General features: G+C 32.2%; 1 protein-coding gene across 17 annotated transcripts in view; it reads left to right on the top strand.

Moving 5' to 3' along the window:
* LOC148602413 (ATP-dependent translocase ABCB1-like) overlaps window positions 1-21,987 on the top strand; it is an 88,207-nt gene extending 66,220 nt beyond the window's left edge. For 15 of the 17 annotated variants that reach the window (XM_088552912.1, XM_088552910.1, XM_088552906.1 and 12 more), the window contains 5 exons: window positions 1,531-1,693; window positions 2,786-2,983; window positions 3,697-3,903; window positions 4,557-4,703; window positions 6,265-9,602. In XM_088552912.1, coding sequence (XP_088409038.1) covers window positions 1,531-1,693; window positions 2,786-2,983; window positions 3,697-3,903; window positions 4,557-4,703; window positions 6,265-6,465 — 916 coding nt within the window. In that variant the 3' untranslated portion in view covers window positions 6,466-9,602. Of the gene's footprint in view, window positions 1-1,530; window positions 1,694-2,785; window positions 2,984-3,696; window positions 3,904-4,556; window positions 4,704-6,264; window positions 9,603-10,923; window positions 11,008-11,876; window positions 12,323-13,036; window positions 13,200-14,373; window positions 14,572-15,926; window positions 16,134-16,733; window positions 16,881-17,598 lie in introns of those variants that run through there. The other 2 variants (XM_088552898.1, XM_088552913.1) reach the window with 2 other exon arrangements.
* The last annotated feature ends 705 nt before the right edge of the window (window positions 21,988-22,692 follow it).

The following is a 22,692-nucleotide window of genomic DNA, read 5'->3' as shown; positions in this document are numbered from 1 at the left end:
CCAATAGCAGTGTGAAGTTTAGGCCTAGTTAACACTATTTCTTACTGAACACATTATTTTGGAATGTTTGGTCAAAGGTGTTTGGCCATTTTGAATTTTTGCATAAAGCTATTGAACCAGGTGAGTGAATCTCTTGAGAGCCTCTTGTTTTTCTTTGAGCTTTGAGACTTTATTCATACATATACGGGTAGATTTTCTGATTTTGGACTAATCCATGCAGCAATTTCAATGAAACTTTAGTGAATTGTTTATTTGTACATGTATTCATAAAAGCTCCCTTTCAGTTTTGGAAATTAGAGGTTTTCCGATTACGCACTAAGAGTTATGACTTAATTTTATTCATAAAAACAGGAAATTTTTGATGTTTTAGTTTTTAGACTATAATTCATTAGTGGTTGTACCTATTTTCATGAAACTCAGGGGAATATTTTCTTAAGATGAGAGATCCCTTTCTGATTTCTGAGTCTTTATTCGTATGAAGGGAGGAGGAATTTCCCCTAAAGACCTGAAAATGCTTGAAGTGATTTTTTTTAAAACTTTGTTGAATAGAATTTTATTTCCGTTAGTGTGAGTTGCCTTTTAAATTCTTCATATTTTGAATTTTACATTTGTGAATGGTCTATTTCTCTTGATCTAAGCTTTGATTTTTTTTTTAATCATTACTTACAGTTACAGATTAGAATTTTTGGATTTATTGAAAGCACGTTGTCCGTCTGTCTGTTCAATTTAAGTAGTACTCCAGCTAAGAATCATGCAAGATGTGATTCATAGTTGGAAAGCCTACATTTTTTTATTTTTGATATTTTGTTAATTTTTTTTATAGTAAGCAGAAATTAACATGTGGTTTTCATATAACCCCTCTTTGTAGGAGATATAAATTATAAGGAATGTACTTTAGAATTCAAAATTAAGGGAGATAAATCTATAAATGACACTGAAATATGCAGTAGAAACAATTGTATTTTGTTGTCAAGTATCTCATAAGAACAGACAGATTTGAATGAATGACTATACTTTTTCATAATATAGACCCATAAAACAACTTAATAATAAATTAAAAATGTGAAGCCTTTTTGGGGGTGTATCACATATTTCTTTATTTGCATGATTCTTACAAAGACTGATACATAAGTTATTTGTCTGCTTCAGTTCTGTCAAAATATTATATCTTTTGTCATACTTTTAATCACAATCAAAATTCAGACCTGTTTCCAGCTTGAACTTTGTGTCCACATATTTGTACCATATGTTCATGCTTCAACCTTTGTGTGTGTATCTAGCTCCATAAAGCATTTTATTGTCACATTTTTATGGAAGATATTGTAATTTTAACCAATGATCCTCCACAAATCTTACATTTTTAATTTTTTTATATTTTTATTGATTTTGTAGGATTCCCCCCCCTTATATGGAAGGATTCTAGGTATGAAGATACATAGCAATTTAACATATTGTTATGTCTTATACGGGAGGGTTTGTAGGTATGAAGATTCCTAGCAATTTAACGTATTGTTGTGTTTTTTTTTTCAGGGTATTCTCTGCAATTGTATTTGGAGCTATGGCCCTTGGACAGGCCAGTGCTTTTGCCCCTGATGCAGCAAAGGCCCAGTTATCTGCCTCAGTCATCTTTAATCTCCTTGACCAGACTCCTAAAATAGATGCTGAGTCAGAGGAAGGAGAGAAACCTAGCGATGTAAGTTACTCAAGTGTATTAATTTTTTCGCTTGCTAATTTCCATGGATTCTGTCAAGTGAACATATTTGAGGGTATCAGTTTTCATGGCTTCAAAAGTTATAATATATATTGTGCTGGAGTATATAGAGGCAACTGTTTTTCTGTACCTATGTATAATGTTGTTTTTGGGCCAGCACCAGCTTGACCTGTGGTGTGAGAGTTTCTTGGTCATTCATTGAAGACCCATATGTGGCCTTGACTGACATTTTATATCCAGGTGGGGTTGTTGTCTCTTTATAAAATTCACCATTTCCATTCTGGTTATATTATATAGTGTTGGAAATTCATTTCATTTCATGTGTGACAATAGAGAGAAGTAGTAGACTGGGTTATATGTTTACATTAGTCCATTCACTATATGTAGGAACAACACTCCATTCTTTTTCTATTCAGATGATTATTTTTAGAATCTCCTTGTTTTTACCTTAAAATAATGCTTCCACAACCATGAAAGCTAAAATCTGATTGGCTGATAAGGAAGGTAATTGGAATAGAAATTAGAATGGAGTGTTTTAAAATATGACATGTAGTTTCTAAATTATTTAACAATGACAAGTACAAAATAAAAAAGATTTGTTTAATATCATAGTAATTTAAGGGAACTAAAGTAGTTATCTGTTATTTTGCATGAATCAAGGAAGGTTTTTTTTTTTTCTAAGTCTTAAAGTAGAGAAAAAAAAAGCTCTATTCCATGACTTAAGTTAATTACTTATTGTTATTAAATGAAAGGACTTTCAAGATCGAAAAAAAAATCCCTTTGTCCATCATTGGTGATTTACATTTAAATTTGAATGCGAAATTGCTTACCCTGCCGGTGCACCTAATTCCTGCTCTCAGTTCTTAGTGGAGTGTGGGTTGCTCATTTATTTTTTTTATTTTTTTTTGTACATGTATGTTTTATTTTATGTTTTGTGTGTCTATTTTCCTCGTCTGGCTATATCCTTGGAATGTATTCTTTTGATTACAACTCAAATATTGATTTCTTTGATAAATCTTTAATATTAAGAATGATGTGTTGACATTGAGTACAAATTAATTTATTTACTCGTAGAAATCTGTTACCAGTAAAGTGACATTTACCGACTGTAAGTTCCGTTACCCAACCAGACCAGACATTGAAGTCCTACAGGGTCTGACACTGACGGTAGATCCAGGGCAGACTCTAGCTCTTGTTGGGGCCAGCGGTTGTGGAAAGAGTACCACTGTAGCACTGATTGAGAGGTTTTATGATGTAGAGTCAGGAACTGTGGTAAGTAGTCATGTCGAGGCTGGGGCAGTCAGTATAACTCTGAATGAGAGTTTCTGTGACAAATTCAGGGACTGTTGGAAGTATGTTTATGAATATGGAATAAATTATGTTTTAGTGAAATAATTTAATTTTTGACAATTGTATCTCTATTTTGTTAATGTGATTGCAAGAACTCATATATCCTGAGCTTCATGACATTAAAAAATGGTATGCAACTTAAACAAGCTAGGTTTTATCATGTCCCATGTGAAAGACTTATCGTGTGACACATCCTCTTTCCATTTCCTTGACATTTGATTTGAATGGATGACAGTATCCATTTGTTTTTGAATAATTCTTATACCATTAACAAAATTGTAATAATATTATGGTATCAAGCTGCCATTCTCATGACATAGAAATTTTGTGTCAGACAGTAACTGTATAGGTCTTTATGAAATTGTATCACAGGATGCCATACCACAATATGAAGGTTGGGAAGGATCTTGAACCGCTTAGGAATAAGGCGCAAAAAATTGAATCAGAAACAATCAGTTTCATTATGTCTTGACTATAACTTGACTATAAGTGAATGGATGTCTTTGAAATTGTACCACATTGTTCTATACCACAAAAAGAAGGCTGGAATTGATTTTAGGTTTGTGACTGTAGCTATTTATGATTGAGGGGCCACATGATCTTATCTTAGTTTTTTTCTTCTTTTTTTTTTTCAGTCATTGGATAAGTATGATGTCAAGGATCTGAATGTTGCCTGGCTGAGGTCACAGGTCGGTATCGTATCCCAGGAGCCGATACTCTTCGACTGTAGTATCGCGGAGAACATTGCCTACGGAGACAACAGTAGAACACCAACCATGGACGAGATTATAAAAGCTGCCAGAAATGCTAATATACATGAGTTCATTTCATCTCTTCCCTCTGTAAGTAAATTTATTTAAACATGCCATAGAAAGGAAAACCACTATCCGTAAACACATATGACCATCCCCCCATTTTCAACTTCCATTGTATCATAGCAGGGTAAATATAATTTTAAAAATAAAATGAGAGCTCCATTTGTTTTACAGATAAATGTATTTTTCAAAAAACTTTTTATAATTATACCCCCACTCAATGTCTGTCTAAATTTTGTCACAATTGTCTCAGCTACAAATTGGTGGATTTATTTCACAATTTAGTGTCTTCAAATTGATATGGTATATGTTGTAAGTAAATTGGTTGCTCTCTGATATTAACTTCCTATACGAGTGGGAGGGAATGCTCAGCACATTCGTGCGTGCAACTTCATGTTAATATACTATCTGCTGATGGACAATATACATCAAATTTATCTATAAAAATGCTTCTGGTTGAACAAAAAAACATGATGACAAAGCAATTAACATAAAAAGACATAGGTATAAATATCACAATTTTCGATTTTGGAGACCTGTACAATTTGACCCCTGTGTTTTGTTTATTCTACCGAAAAATGAAAGTCTCTGTGGAAAGAAATATACAGGTTTACAGGTAATTAGGATGAAGAAAACTTTAGCAATAAAATTAGTCATGAATGTACAAAATACTTTTGCAGGGATATGATACTTATGTTGGAGATAAGGGGACACAACTCTCTGGTGGACAGAAACAACGAGTGGCCATAGCTAGAGCTTTGTTACGTAATCCTCGTATATTACTGTTGGATGAGGCTACTTCTGCTCTTGATACTGAAAGTGAACAGGTCAGTAACATAGATGACAGTTATGTTGTATTTGAATTGATAATGAGTGATTCTTGGTGTAACATCATATTTTATTGCTGAAAGTTTTCATACATTGTAACTTTTTGCTGTTTTCATATGTTGTGAACTATTTATAGCTTTCCAATATCAACTTCCTATACATTTGGGGTATGCAATGAGTGCAACTTTATATTGTATTTGCATTTTATATCTATACACTATTAAATTAATGTTGAGATATTTGGATCATGTTTCTCCCATTCTAAGCTAGTGATTTGAAATACAAGCAGCTTCAAAACTGCCAGGTGGTGATTGAAGTTCTGTAAGTGACAGGCAACTTCAAAACTGCCAGGTGGTGATTGAATTTCTGTGAGTGATTTGATGCCATTTTATATGTTCCTAGTTTCCTATAGATTTCTGTGTAGAAACCAATATTTTTTTTGTCTATTCTTGATGTTAACTATTTCTTTCACTCTCTATGGTAATATTTTATTATGCTCCCCTTTAAGATTGTATGATGAACATGTCAATTATCTCTAGTAGAGATAGATATTGTCTTGGTATACCGTAATTTAGGTAATAATTTCTTTTTACAGCAAATAGCATAGTTAACTTCAGGGAAAAGTGTTGGTCTTCCCTTGATTCAATGACATTTACATGATGAAATGCCTGAAGTAGTTAACTCAACAGTTAACGAGGAGAGTTAAACTTTCCATAATTTCATACGTATTTTAAACCAAAAAAATTATAGACTTGTTTCCTGCTACCAGCAAGAAAATAATATGGCAGGTAGTTAGGGAAATTTTTTTATTTTTCTAAAACATTTTACATTGAGTTAATGGGGAAACAATCTAGACTTTTAAAGTGCTTAAGCAAAAATGGCCATAAAATGTTTAGGGTAGGAAGTGTAGTAGGAAACATTTTTTTTTTAATTTAAGTTTGTTAGAAACTGATATTTTTGTCCATTGTCTAGTTAACTACTTAATACATACCATCATGTGATTGAATCAAGACCAACTCTATTCCCTGAAGTTAACTATATTACCCCTTGTAAGTTGAGTGTAAGACTTTCAAGTGTAAGTGCTTTTAAGAATCAGGCAAAATGGGAAAAATCAGAAACGTGCTTGTCAAAACCTCACCAATCTGGCAATAAAATATCACTCAAGGATGCTGTCTCTATTTGAAAAGACCATTATTTGATCTCTGCGTCATTGGCATTGCTCTGAAATTTTTCAATAGAATCTTAGAAAAATTAGGTTTTGATGGAGTTATCTGCCCTTGAAATGTTCATTTTCAATGCATTTCAAATATATTGTAACTCAGTGGCCCAGCATGATATGGAAAATATTGTTTGTTTTCCTTGATTGTGATGGTGGAAATAGTCAAATTGCACTATCAAAATAATAGGTTTTTTGTTTACCATGTTTCACCCACTGCCTAATTCTTACAGGGACTGACACTTAAATCTTATCTGAAGGAATTAGAGTTTGTTCAAGTTTGCTTTGATAAATAAGTAGAAAATTATGTATATGATTTTTATTATTAATTTTTCATTTTACAGGTTGTACAAGAGGCCTTAGACAAAGCCAGAGAAGGGAGAACATGTATAGTTATAGCCCATAGACTGTCAACCATTCAGAATGCTGATAAGATATGTGTAATCAAACACGGTACGGTCAGTGAAGAGGGGAGACATAACGACCTGATGGCAAAACAGGGGCTTTACTATAAACTGAACGTGGCGCAGAAACGACAGAAGTAGAAAAAAATTTATGATGGCAGAGCTTAGCAGTCAGAACTACTAATCCTTTCTTGTTGCACATTGGAAAAAACCTCATATGCACCAAGTGGAGGAATCTGGAAATTGGAATAAAAATTGAATCTTTGCTCTTCCAAAAGTTTAAAAGGAATGTTTTTAATTTAAAGTGGTATGGTATGTTATGTCATAGTGCCATCTGGAGGAAAGCTTTACTTTGTAATGCAGATCATTTATTTACAGTGTAGAAGAGTTTTTTTTTTCTTTCTATACTTCAATTGTAGCAGAAATGGCAGAGTAGTCCTGATAGCAGAGTTTAATTGAATGAATGTTATCACAGTTTGGTGCCAGTGTGTGGTAATCACAAGAATGAATAGAGCATTGTTAAAGCCAAAACATGTTAATGTGTCTACACAGGAAAAATAGCAACATTTGTTTTAAAACATATGTAAACATGTGTTTAAGCCCAGTATGAAAGTACATTTATGTGGTTTTGTACATATAAAAACACATACAAAAATATTTTGTCAGAAAAATTATGCTTTTTATATATGATATTGCATTGGAAACCATTGGAACAATTCATGTGGGCACATCTCCCTGATTTACAATGCCTGATGTGAGAGATTTTTAAAAAGCCAAATCTTTTTATGTAAAAATCTGATGTGTTGGTATATTTAACAGTAAATATTGTAAATTAAACCTTAAACCAACCACTAATCTTATATTTCTAGTATGTAATGAAAGTAAATTTTTCATCGATTTTGTTGGAGTCTCCCCTAGATTAACAGGTATGTTGGAAACATGTTAACCAATTTAGATATTACGGATGTCATAAATATGTGAAAAAATATAGGAATACCTTCAGTTGCAATTTTTCCTGTGTACAGTGAAACCTGTCTAAACCAGACACTTTTTATTTAAAGTTCCTTTTATCACTTTACATGTATATACCAATTAAGAAAAATATACCCATATAAATGGATCAAACTCTACAGTCCAGAATGGGTAAAGTTTAGATATGTTTCACAGTATTGTGAAGTTTGATCTTTATGTGTTCTTTTGCGAATGAGTGAAATCATTATTCATTGTTTTTTCCAGCTTTTGACAAATCAAAAAATTATTTGACATAATGGTGTTTGCCTTTTAGCATTTTAATGTCTTTGCTTGGAATTTGTTAACCTGCCTTTCACTCATTATATATATTTAAATATAAATTTTGTAGGTTTATGTAAAACTTGTTATATATTTTATATCATATTTGTATTGTATTTAGTGGAGTCTTTTTTATGGTTGGACCTCTGTGGTCGTATCAAGCTGCAAAGTATTTTATTTCAATCTCATGTGTATTTATCTGAAGGAAATTAGGGTTTTTTTTTATAGTCTGCTCTGATAACTTAGTACCATGACCGGATCACTTGACAAGATCCTGTGAAGTTTTATACACTTCCACTCCTATTAAAGAAGAAAGAGGGTTTTTTCCCTCTGTCCATTGATTCATCTGTCCATCCATACAATTGACAAAAAGATTTAAAATTTTCTTTTATTTCACAAGTATTTCAGATCAGTTTAATAGAAGGTTTCAAATCTCTTTTGATAGGTTTTAAATCTCTTTGTCAATTAACCAGTTTATCTGGTGTTTGTCATCTAATCAAGGGAAGACCAGTTCTATTTCCTGAAGTTCATTATATGATTTGCTGTAATTGGGGAAAGCAGGGTATACTCAGTGAAAAGTAGCTATCTTATTTTATAAAGTGCTTAGTACATACTGTACATTTATATTGTATTGTACACTCTGTTTTACATACTGTACATTTGTATTGCATTGTACACTGTTTAACATACTGTACATTTGTATTGCATTGTACACTCCATTTAACATACTGTACATTTATATCACATTGTACACTCTGTTTAACATACTGTACATTTGTATTGCATTGTACATACTGTTTAACACACTGTACATTTATATTGTATTGTACACTCTGTTTAACACACTGTACATTAGTATTTTATTGTACACTCTGTTTAACATACTGTACATTTACACAATGTATATTTTATTGTACACTTTATTTGACGTTCATTTAATATTTATTATGTAATGTATGCTGGAAATTTACTCCTATTTTTAAACAAGATCATATATTGATTTTTTAATGACGCTGCAAATTTCAGGGGTATGAAATGGGTGAAAATCTTTGTGGTAAATTTCGGACTGTTGCCTGTATATCAAACATTCGGACTGTTGCCTGTATATCAAACATTCGGACTGTTGCCTGTATATCAAACATAAGGACTGTTGCCTGTATATCAAACATAAGGACTGTTGCCTGTATATCAAACATTCGGACTGTTGCCTGTATATCAAACATAAGGACTGTTGCCTGTATATCAAACATAAGGACTGTTGCCTGTATATCAAATGTATGGAAATCAAGGGAAAATGTTTAAGTCACGTCTTCTAATGAAAATATTAGAGTTTTATTTGTCAATGGATTTATTTACATATAATAGGTAGTAGCCTAACTACTGGTAATTAACCTGATATGTATATAATTGACTGGGTGTGGACTAGTTCTGTAACTTGAAAACAATGCTGTTGAGCATAAAATTTAAGACAAATTTGACTTTCCGTGTCCGTCTGAACATTGTAAGTGCTCTCATTTCTTATGAATTTTTATGAGATTTATACAAAAGGTTCTTAATAGTAATTGGGACATGTGTGAAAAAGGCAAGACAGACAGATTTTTTTTAAGAGTTATTGCCCTTTGCACTAGAATTTTCATTAGTATGGCATAGTTAGCACTTTCTTGTGTTCATTTTATTTTCATAATTTTTTTTTAGAATGCAGCAGGGGACATCGGAAAGCTCATTCTCTTTTTAACTTTAAACTGCTGAAACACATGCAACACGAAACATTCCTGACACAAAATAAAAGCAGTGCTAAAGTACATGAGAAGAAATCATAGTGCTTTGTTACCATAGACATCAGTGTATTTGTGTGATTTGTTTGATATTGTAAATCTCAGGACAAACAAATGTTGAAGAGTTATGTCCCTACGTGATATTTTATGTTATACTTTTTTAATGTACAATGTTTTAAATATGGCTTTTTATAATAAAACTTTAGTATATCACTATTGTTTTAGATTTTTTTTCACCCTATAAGTGTAGTTAATAAAGTGAGCATGTTTAGAATACAGATTCAAAAAGAAGTGATTATGAAAGAGATATTGTCTGTTTGTCTGTAATTCCTTTTTAACAATCTTGAGTGAACATCCTTTGGAATTTGACCTAAGTTTGTTAATACATAGCCTGTCAGAAAATCTGAAACCGTATGGAAAATAAGTCAAATATACCGTTTTATGTTAACTGTGGGTTAGTTTATGTTAACTGTGGGTTAGTTTATGATAACTGTGGGTTAGTTTATGAGGATGCCTAATGTATGCTTCCATAAACAAATTTGTTTTTTCTACCCAAAGCCTTTCCTTGCAGAAATATATTTCACATATTCTTGTTGACAAATATTACCATTAAGAATTGAAAACCAAAGATAAAAGATCTAATTTTGAACTAACCCCAAAATTAATTACCATGGAAACATAAAGAATAGAAAGGGAACACAAGTAGTAGATTCCCTTACTGTTAAGGAGTTAGACCAAGGGTAAGGGACACAACTCTTAAAAATAGTTGGAACGTTTGTATTAGCATTTTACATCAATCTTATGTTAGCATCTAATTAACTTGGATTTATTTTATCCTGCTTCAAACAAAAGCTTGAGGGCTTTGGTGAAATTGAATATAATATAAACATATCACTGATTTCATGAGTTATGTCCCTTACCCTAGGTCTACCTCCTTAAATAGCAATAACTGAAATCCAACTGTAACAACTGACCCTTTCTCTTATCTTAGGTATTCAATTCTTGAGGGTAATATTTGTAAAAGTTAAAGTAATCAGTGAAGCTCGCTCTTTCAATGCTGATTTTATACTAGAGGGTAAAATAAGGTTTACGGTATTATTTTGGGATCTAAAATGAAATGGCCAATTCTACATCAACGTGTCATAGACACTTAATGTAAGACCTATCTAAGCAAGATACCATGGATTGTCCATTACTGTAAGTGTATTAATTTTTACCGGGTACTAATTTTCACTGTTTTCATGGTCGACAGAAAACCTTGAAAAATAGTACCCACAAAATCAGTTTTTTACCCTATTTATTGCTAAACATTTTTATGAAAATGTAAATATATTCAATGGAGAGAATCTGCAAAATTGATATTTTACAGTACATGACTTGAGGTTGTCTGATAATTCTAATGTATTATTGAATAAAGATTAAATCATGATTTAATGCAGATTTCAAAGTGATAGCAGCTGATATTGTGAATTAAAAGTTTTTAACTTTAAAGTGGTGTTTTACAAATTTTGCATGTTTTTGTTATTGATTTCAGGATATATCATGGTTTGATGACCAGAAGAATTCCACAGGAGCTTTGACAACTAGGCTGGCAACAGATGCTTCACAAATCCAGGGGGTAGGTGTAATTTTTTTTAGTTATAAATCACCTAGCACTTTCATTATTCAACAATGCAAGTAGTCCAAGTTTTGTCATAAAAAGGCATAAATCTTTTTAAATATCGGTACATGTACTTAGAAGTACTGAAAAATGAATTTTACTATTAATAGAAAAATGTGTTGCAAGGATGATGAGCATTATACTATATTACAAGGATGATGTGACTATAAATAGAACAATATGTTAATATGATGTATATTTTACTTTAAATGGAACAATGTGTGACAGAGATGATATGCATTTTCAGGAATCTTTACTGACCACCTTCCCTCTGTAATAAAAAAAATTACTTTGATATAAGATAACTTTGTAAGGGAGCAGCCGTTTTGTTTTGGGGAAGATATGCATGTAACAAATTTTAATTAGAGGCCTGTAGCATTTAAAAGAAAAAAAACATGGAGGGCCAGAACTTCAAAGTGATCAACCTAACCTTAGCATTTAGCTTGGGAGGGCAATTTATGTCTAATTTTGTTGGTCTACACTAGATAAAATAGAAAATTTGTCGTGTATTTTTTTCTCTCTGATTTATTATGATTTTGACACAATTGTGAGGAATGATTGTGCAAAATTGACAAGACATCCAAATACACTTAAAGATCAAATCATCATTTAATTTATTTATCATACCATTTTTTGCCAGCCATATTTATTAATTTGAGAAACAGAATCCATTGCTGTGAGTGGTTGATCATTTATTTTATTTTATTTTGTCATTGTAATGAACTGCATGTAATGAAATTTAGTGATTTGATGAACTCATCAGTAGAGTTTTTTTTTTCTATTGTTGTTAATGATATTTATGTATTTATCAATTTTTGCTTTTCCAGGCATCAGGAGCTAGATTAGGGACACTGGTACAGAACATTGCCAACATGGGAACTGCTATCATTATTGCCTTTATATATGGCTGGCAGCTTACTCTTGTCATCTTTGCCTTCTTGCCCTTCATTGCCATTGGAGGATTTTTAGAAATGCAAATTTTGAAGGGTGTTGCTGGGCAAAACAAAGAAGCACTTGAAGATGCAGGAAAGATTGCTACCGAAGGCATTGAAAATATTAGAACTGTAGCTTCATTGGTGAAGGAAAAGAAAATTCATGATATGTACATGGAAAATTTGAGCACGCCTTATAAAGCTGCTGTGAGGAAGGCAAATATAGCTGGATTAGCTTTTTCATTTTCTCAGTCTATCATTTTCTTTGCTTACGCTGCGTCATTTTACTTTGGAGCATACATGATCCAGAAGAGAGAGATGGACTTCGTGGATGTGTTTAAGTAAGTACATTGAAACCTGTCTAAACCACACCCAGAATAACATGAACACCTGTCTTAACCAAACCCAGAATAACTTGTACACCTGTCTAAACCAAACTTAGAATAATTTGAACACCTGTCTAAACCAAACCCAGAATAACTTGAACACCTTGTAAACTTAAATCTGAATGAGGGAATTAACATTTGATTTTTAAGATCAAATTTGATATTAAATGACAGGATTGAAATTTTCAAGCAATAAAAAGGCAGGACAGGACCTATTGTTGCCCTCATATTTTTAATTAAAGTTTAAAAGATAAGTTCAGCACTCTGTGCCAAATAAGAAAGAGGCAGGACCCATATTTTCTCAAAATAAAAATGCCAGATAGAACATTTGATATTAGCCCCCCAAATAAAAATCAAATAGTTGCTCCTTAACTAAGTATTAAAATAAATCCTAAATTCCTCTCGAACATGTCTATACTAAAACCTAAATTACTTGAAATGCTGACATCACCTTCACTTGTGTTCCTGAAAGTAGGTGTTTTAATAAAACTCAGATAGTATGTCATGTCAAAAACCCACTGAACTCATTTTTATTTCTTGTTCATAACCAATCAGAATGTGGAAAATCATTATGTAAATGCCATTAAAAGATGAAGTTGTATTTCTTGTGAGCTGTTTAAAATATAGTGTAATATGGTTGGCTTTGACGGACTGATTTGTATATTTTAGGGTGTTTTCAGCGATTGTCTTTGGAGCTATGGCCCTCGGACAAGCCAGTGCTTTTGCCCCTGATGCTGCCAAAGCCCAGACATCTGCCAATGTTATCTTCAATCTCTTGGATCAGACACCAACTATTGATGCTGAGTCTGAGGAAGGAGAAAAACCAAGTCAGGTAAAGGATGTCATGTTCTAATAAACAAAAAACAAAATCATACAAACAAAATCATGTTCTGATTAAAAAAAAACATATCGAGTATTTACAGAATAATATCTAAACCAGGTATTGACAGAATAAATAACCAAACCAGGTACTGACACAATAAAAAAAAAAAGTTACCGACAGAATGAAAAACTAAACCAGTTACAGACAGAATGAAAAATTAAACCAGGTACTGACAGAATGAAAAACCAAAACTGGTACCAACAGAATGGAAAACCGAACCAGATACAGACAGAATAAAAAACCAAACCAGGTACTGACAATGAAAAACTAAACCAGATACGGACAGAATGAAAAACCAAAACTGGTACCAACAGAATGGAAAACCAAACCAGGTACAGACAGAATTAAAAAAACCAAACCAGGTACTGACAGAATGAAAAACTAAACCAGATATGGACAGAATGAAAAACCAAACCAGGTACTGACAGAATGAAAAACTAAACCAGATACGGACAGAATGAAAAACCAAACCAGGTACAGACAGAATAAGAAACCAAAACTGGTACCAATAAAATGAAAAACTAAAACAAGTTATGTGATGAATTAATTACAAAGTCATGTATGCACAAAATGAAAAACTTAAATTGTGTATGGGCAAAAGGAAAAACAAAATCCAATACTGACTTTATGAAAGACTTCTGTGACATAATACCAAATGAGTGACTCTTGTAATACAATGAAAAATGAAGTAAGTTAGTGTACAAAAGATGAAAATCTGGTATGTAAATAAAAATCAAACCAGGAACTAATTTTCAGAAAATAAAAACAAATAAGCCAGATGAAATCGAACACCAAATCATGTATTGACAAAAAAAAATAGATACTGAAATAATGAAAACAAAACCATATACCGACTAATGAATTGGCTAGTCAGGTACTGAAAGAATGGGGAAAATTAGATACTGACCAATTTACTTAAAATATATGCACTGTCATTTTGATATGACAAATATTGCAGGATTTATGGGACTGTGTTTCAAATTTAACAGGCAGTAAGGACTTCATGTAAAAATGTTTTGATTTTACTATGGATAAGTTGTTTTTTACATTATAATTCAAAATTTGTTAATTGACATATGAAATAAATACAATGATGCCTCAACAGTAATGATTTTCTTTATAGTCCTCTGTAACGAGTAAAGTGACATTTACCGACTGTAAGTTCCGTTACCCAACCAGACCAGACATTGAAGTCCTACAAGGTCTGACACTGACGGTAGATCCAGGGCAGACTTTAGCTCTTGTTGGGGCCAGTGGTTGTGGAAAGAGTACCACTGTAGCACTGATTGAGAGGTTTTATGATGTAGAGTCAGGAACTGTGGTAAGTAGTCATGTCGAGGCTTGGACAGTCAGTATAACTCTGAATGTGAGTTCAGACTGTGCGATGTAGCTTTGTGAATATAGTTTAGACACTTTATCTTATGAAAAGGGGTAAAGAAGGAAATTTATTAAATGGGGTGTTCTGATGTAGAAATTAACAAAGGGATTTCCTGGCTATTATTTGCTCATTTTTGTCTCCCTTGATCTACCACTGATATGTAACAATGCTTTTGTATTTTATGATTTGAGTCCAGGGTAGTAGCAAGACATCTAGTAAAGGAAGGAAACAAGGCAGCTAACCTGTTTTAACATATAGCTGGATAAATCCTTTAAGGGTTCAAACATTTAATGGTCCAAGACAATGATTAAATTGCTCGGTAAAGCAAAGAGTTAATGACACTAATTGAGAGGTTATTTGGCATTGAGTTTTTAAATAGTGATAAAGTATTGCAACAAACATGAAAACTTTAGTTCTAACAAACAAAAGATCCCTGACAGCAAAGTTGATACTAAGAATTGAATTCATGATTTTAAAATTAAATCACAACCACAGCTTTTAGTGCTTATTAGAAATATGATAAAGTTATATTTCCCCTCTCATTACAGTGATGGGTATATCTCCCCTCTCATTACAGTGATGGGTATATCTCCCCTCTCATTACAGTGATGGGTATATTTCCCCTCTCATTACAGTGATGGGTATATCTCCCCTCTCATTACAGTGATATATATCAGGGTATATTACTATCACCTTGTCAGTTTGTTTGTCTCTCTGTTACATTTATCTGTAACAGATTTCTCAGCTTATATTGGAGGGAATATTTGGTATATTGTTTTGCACTTGTAAGGTGTCTCCCTTTTTCAGGTTTCTTGCTTTTCTACTTTCTGTTCACCTTAATTTGGCTGTAATGGTTGATTGGAGGTATTCTTAGCACAACCTATTATTCAATTTCTTGTTTCATTTTGAAAATTGTTATCAAAGCGTAATCAAGGGAACCAAGGTTATAACAGTATTTAAAAGAATGTAATCCATGGACAAAGACCAGATGTGGAAAACAGACATACATAACAAAGAACATAAAGTAACCAAAATCATACATACAAAGTAACAAAAGCAAATGAGCACTCTGACTCCACTAAAAACTGGGAGCATGGACCAGGTGCACCAGTAGGATAAGCGTCCTCTGCTTTTCTAGGAACACCCGCCGAGTTGCTCATAAAAAGTCAAGCCCGGGGTAGATGAAAGTGGAAAGGAAAACTATGACACGTTCATGGCACAGATTGATACATCATGACGATCCATGAGTTCATGATGATGACCATATCAAACTATTGTTTTTTTTTCTGCTTGTACAGCAATTAGACAGATATGATGTAAAGAATCTGAATGTTGCTTGGCTCAGATCACAGATTGGTATTGTATCCCAGGAGCCGATACTATTCGACTGTAGTATAGCGGAGAACATTGCCTACGGAGACAACAGTAGAACACCAACCATGGATGAGATTATAAAAGCTGCAAGGAGTGCTAATATACATGAGTTTATAAGTGGTTTACCAAATGTAAGTTACTTCATATTAAGTTATCAGAAAATGGGAAAAAAATTTGAAATTTAAGCTTCAGATTTTAAAATCAACAATATTTTCAAGACAGATTAAGAGCATTGATAAGTAGAAATTTTTGCAAAACTTGTCAGTAATATGTTATAAATTGAAATCAACACAAAGATTGTTCCTTTCCCCACTAACTTTTTTTGTGAACTTGCCTCCCTAAATCTGGAAGTTACTTTGGACATTTATTCATCATCAGTTCACATTAGCTTAACATAGAAAACTAGGGTGTTTTGATATCATATTCTGCCCAATTAAGGGGGTAGACCTAGTGTAAGGTACATACACTTGATATCAGTGATATGTTTGTATCATATTCAATTTCACCAAAGCCTATCAAGCTTTTATTTGAAACAGAATGAAATCCGTCCAATTTACTTTGATGCTTACATGAGTTTGATGTGAAATGCTCAATACAAACGTTCCAATGACTTGAAAGAGTCATGTCCCTTATCCTAGGTCTACCTCCTTAAATGTATAAATGTCGTAGATGATTTTAAAGAATATTACATACTAGAATATAAAGAAACATGAATTTTTATTTTCTTAAAGGGATATGATACCAATGTTGGAGATAAGGGGACACAACTCTCTGGTGGACAGAAACAACGAGTGGCCATAGCTAGAGCTTTGTTACGTAATCCTCGTATATTACTTTTGGATGAGGCTACCTCTGCACTTGACACTGAGAGTGAAAAGGTCGGTTTAACTTTATTTACCACCTCTGCTATTGACACTAAGAGTGAAAAGGTTGGTGTAACTTTATTTACCACCTCTGCACTTGACACTGAGAGTGAAAAGGTTGGTCTAAGTTTGTTAACCACCTCTGCTCTCGACACTGAGAGTGAAAAGGTTGGTCTAACTTTGTTAACCGCCTCTGCTCTTGCCACTGAGAGTGAAAAGGTTGGTTTAACTTTATTTACCACCTCTGCACTTGATACAAAAAGTAAAGGCTTATTTACTTGATATAACAGACAAGGCTACACTAACAGTAAAAAAGTTTGTCTTTATTCTTGTAATATTTTAACTTGTGACGTTTTTACATAGGAAATGAGGAAGGTTTAAGAGAATCGATGTAAGAGATATCCTGTAAACATTCCAATTTTCGCTGTGTTCTAATTTTCGCTGTTATCCTGGTGGACAGAAAACCACAAAATTTATTTTTACACTACATAACACTAAACATCTTTTTTTTTAATCACCGAATTTGAAACCTGTGAATCTGTTCATTAGATGGAATCCATGTAAATAATTAATCATGAAAATTAATACGTTAACAGTATTTTTTTGAGAATAAAGCTCACAACTATTGAACATTTGTTTTTTGAAAACTTTTTTTGTTTTTTGTTATTTTTTTCTGTGAATACTTTAAATTTTAAAGCAGCAATTTTATCTAACTATATTTTTCGTTTTACAGATTGTACAAGAGGCCTTAGATAAAGCCCGAGAAGGAAGAACATGTATAGTTATTGCCCATAGACTGTCAACCATTCAGAATGCTGATAAGATATGTGTGATCAAACATGGAACGGTCAGTGAGGCAGGGAGACATAACGACCTGATGGCTAAACAGGGGCTTTACTATAAACTGAACATGGCACAGAAAAGACAGAAGTAGAGAGGAGCTTTATCAAAAACCTTGTGTAGCGGGGAAATACGACTTAAATATTGTATAGTGTTCAAGTTTTGTATGATTTTAACTGTAGCGTTACGGACCAAAAATAAATGGAGAACAAGACTTACACACCCTATTATTTTTGTCACCACATTTACTTTCGGTGGCAGATCCAGAAGATGGGGTGCAGAGGTTGGCACTCCCCCTTTTTATTTTAAATTTTATGTGTAAAATTGACAGTAAATAATGTCCTAATAATCCCCTCTTTTTTCTGAGGAACCCTGGCTGGCACCCCTCCTTTTCAAAGTCTGGATCTGCCTCAGATTTTTGTGCAGTTACAGTCAAGTAAACAAATTAATTGTTATTAAACTTCAAAGATTTTGAGAAATAAGTTTTTCATATTGTTTAAGTCAAATTTTATGTATGCTTTTTTTTTTAAACCTTATATTAAAATTATCCAGCACAAATTTTGAAAATCTTACAACAGAAGTACAGTTAATTGAAGTTCGCAATATTATATGATTGGTACTTTTAAATTACTAAATTTGGTATTATTTTTGTAATAACTTCTGACATTAAGAATATAAGGTGTATATTTCATGCTGTTTTAGTTTTGTGTTTATTGGAATTTACCTTATGGAATCTCAACTTAAGGAAATAAGACTTATTGTAAGGAACACAACTCATACAAATCATTGAAACATTTGTATTCATCATTTGACATCATTCTCATGTAAGCATCAAAGTGACTGGGATTGATCTTATTCTGTGTCAAATGAAAGCTTGATAAACATTGGTGAAACTGAGTATGATACAAACATATCAATGATTTCAATGATGAGTTATTTCCCTTATCCTAGGTCTGCCTCCTTATGTTTAATGCAAAAACTGATACAAGGATATTGTTTTAATTTTAAAACTTGTCTTTTAGATTGAATGCTTGCTGATGAATGTTTTACTTGTATGTTTGCAAATGATATTTATGTTGAAGTCTTGTAAACTGAGTTAGTACAGATGGGTATGGGAAAAAATGTAAAAACACAAACACAGGATAACTTTCTACCAGATCTCGCTAGGAATGCAATCTTTTACTTTATAAGTTACAATGTTCTAAAGTTCAAACAATCAAATCTTTCATATTGGGAATATATGAGAATTACTTAAGACATTTGAGTTTTGGAGTTTGTTAAAACAGAAGATAGTATGAGCTCTGTATTTGTCCCTGTAATCTATTTTAGTGGTCATTTTGTATTAAACTTTTACTTTCAAAATTTGTTTATAATTATGTGTCATTGTTTGTTGCACTGAAAGTGTATTATATATGGAAGGTTTTTGGCTGAGATAATGGTCCAAGGCTAGCCATATTGGACTGAGGCATAGCCAAGGACCAATAACTCAGACAATACGGAAAACTTTATGCAATCATACATTTCTTTACTAGCTAGGCCAATATGACATTTTGGACAGGGAAACCCTGTATTTGACGGCTAAATCCTGTATTAGCACACTTTTGTATTATATTTGTAGTTTCCTTCATATTAAGGCTAATATTCAAATGTTAGTCAATAAATTTATATGGTCTATATGAAATCCTGTCATATTTGATATCCTTACTTCCATTTATCCTGAATGAATTTTGTTAGATATTTGTTACAAGTCAGCATGTACCTCAAAATAATCACAGACCAGTACATGCCAGTTATATGACTAGTATAAATATTGTTCTCATTTTCACAAGGCCTGTAAAGTGTGTTTTAGCTCCCCCCTCCCCACACACACACACAAATATTTTTCATTTTATTAAAGCAGCTTTACTCCCTACCTTTTGGAAAGAAAATAAAAAAAACATTGTTTGTTCTGTGGGTTTTTTTCTACACCATAAAAAAAGCTGCATTACAAACACTGCTTTTTTGTCTACATATGCTATATTTTTATGTGACAATAGTCCTTTTTGTATTTAGATCTGTACTTCTAAGAAAACAACTTAAATTTCCCACTAAAATCAACCATGTCAAACCAAATCAAAAACAACAATTCTTCCAAAGAGTTAATTTCATATACAATCTGTATAGATTTTAACTCATAGTGCAACTCCCAAATGAAAAACTAGACAATCAGATTCTAATATTTGGCACAGTTTCTACCATTGAAGTATAACACAATATCTACCCATCAAAAATCTTAATGGATGCCAAAAGATTCCAGAGAGAGATAAAACTGGACACTGGTCTACATGAGTTGCTGTAAGTTGAGCCTGGGTTTGTCTTTGTTATTGTTTGTACTTAACACTGTTTACTGTTTATTGTATGGTAAATTTAGACATATCATTTATTTTATTTATTGTTTTATTGATCAATCAAGTAAGGCACCCATGTGACAATCAGTGTTATATTGTTTTTATTAGGTTTATTTTAGCTCCATTGTACATGTATTTGCTTAGGGAAAAATCACTTGAGCTGATTTGCTTTTTCTGGAAGGGAATTATACTCTTGGGATCAACTGTGTAACTTACTGGGACCATAGAAAGACTCTGGCATAAAACTAAAATTGAAGAGTCCTTTTTTAAATAATAGGGTCTTAACTTTAGAGGACAAAAATAATTTCTTGCCATTTGTTGAAAGACCATAGACTGCCTGATGCTTTATTTTCTCCAATATTTTTATCTTTATGATCCACTCCCCTATATACCCATACTTGTTATGAAAATAATTATGTTATCCAGAAGTTAAAATACTCATAACATCATCTTTACAAAAAAGGAAGATTCTTGGTTTTATATATAGCTACAAATCCATGGATACTGGTATAATTTGTTTTATTCAGAACCATGATACTGTATATTTTATGTGTCATAAATAACGTTGATGTGCTTTAGTACAATTACAATTTGATCAGAGGACATTTAATGTAAATTTCAACTGCTATCACCACATAGAGATGGCCTGTTAGAACACATTGTTATTGTATTGTAATATGAAAGTGCCACTAGATTTATGTAGGTGTATAGGTTCATTTTTAATACCAGCCAAAGTTTGAATTGTTATAAATGGCAGTTTTGCTTGTTACTTATAAAAAGATAAATTTTTATCTACTTTAACTTCTTTTTATGTACAATTTATTTTCATTTTTTCCATAAGGAACAAAAACACTCGTTAAATCTTAATGTGTTCTTAGCAAGAGAGGTCATATTTTGGTTATTAGTGATAACCAATTAATTATCCTATTTATTATTTAGATTTCCACTATTTTTTTTATTTTCAACATAAGTTTGATATTTTGTGAATAGTATATTGATATTCATGTTTTAATATTTTGGCGGGAGAATGAAATTACCGAATTTATTTCACGGTATGAATTATGAAAAAAATGAACACTGGGAACATTCAGTAAATCACTGCAATCTGTATAATAATGTATAATATTCTCTTTCAACATAATTCACTGAAATAAGTTTGTCTTTGCATTCTTAAGATGAAATATGAACATAAAATATGTAAAAACTATCTAGAAAATTGCATTTAATAAACATTTACAGGAAAATAAGCCGGTATATGCTGGTATAGAGTTGTTGGTTTGCTTTATACATGTGTTTGTATTTAGATATTGTACCAATCATATCATTTCTATCTCTATATAGTTACCTGTGTGTTGTTTTTGGTAGATTTTATGTATAGTTTTACCCATGAAGCAGTTATTGGTTACATCCTCATATCACAAAAGATTTACTTGTAAATTTTGTTTGGGCAAAATGTGGCACTTTATCCATTGTAATCTATAAATGGAAATTTAATGATCTTCGTTTTTTCTTTCCTTTCTTACTATTTTTCTGTTTTTGTTTTTATTTCATATATTATAACCAGTAGAATGGTTAACTTCAGGGGATTAAGTTGGTCTTCCTTGGAATTACCATACCCTAATAAACTACCTTATAAATTGATTTGCCAATTGACAAGATTTGATCTTTTTGTTATTCCATAAGTACATTTATTTCAATCTACATTTGATAGAAAAATTAAATCACCTTCCCAAATGTCCAGTTATCTATCTTAGGAAGATCACCAGGTCTATCCCCTGAAGGTAACTATTTTATTTGCTGTAAATATCCTTGTAAAAGTAAGGGGATTACTATACAGCTAATAACCTTTGGACTTGATGATTGTCAGACTAAAGATGTCAAATTTATTACCACCAGACATGTGAGAAGAACCTGATGACATCTATAGAGATTGGTAATGATCAATATGACATTACTTAACAGAAAATCAACTGAATCTTGAAATATCTAAACTGAATATGTGTATAATTTATTGACAAAACTTTTGTGTGTTGGTGTTGAATTATTGAGGTTAATTCAGTTATCCCAATTTATCTTTCCTTTTAACTACAATCTGTGCAAATAACTGTAACTTTTTTCGCCATGCTTATAAATCAGGTATGATAAATCTAGTTAAATGTTCTTTTATTTCCTTGTGACTGAAAGATTGATAGAAAGTGATCTTCACTGTGTGCTTTATTCTTACATAAATATTGTAATAAAAATTTTTTAAAAAACTTTCTTTGTTGTTTCTTTCTAACACTATAAAGGGGCAACTTATTCACTTATGGAGATTCATCTTGTTCACTTACATGGACAAAGGAGTAATTTAATCACTAATTGAGATTTGTCTTGTTAGCTCACTTTGTCGAAGGAGCAACTTAAGGGTTACTAACGTAGATTCATCTTGTTTGCTCACCTGGCCAAAGGACCAACTTCAGGGGCACTAATGGAGATTCATCTTGTTCACTTACATGGACAAAGGAGTAACTTAATCACTAATGGATATTTATCTTGTTAGCTCAAATGGCCAAAGGCCATGTGAGATATTGCCATTTTTTATATTTAAAGTTGTTGGACAA

The sequence above is a fragment of the Perna viridis genome, chromosome 11 (assembly GCF_037379345.1).
Source record: "Perna viridis isolate PV_CMFRI_1.1 ecotype Kerala chromosome 11, ASM3737934v1, whole genome shotgun sequence".
NCBI lineage: Eukaryota > Metazoa > Mollusca > Bivalvia > Mytilida > Mytilidae > Perna > Perna viridis.
This window is presented reverse-complemented; position numbering and strand designations above follow the sequence as displayed.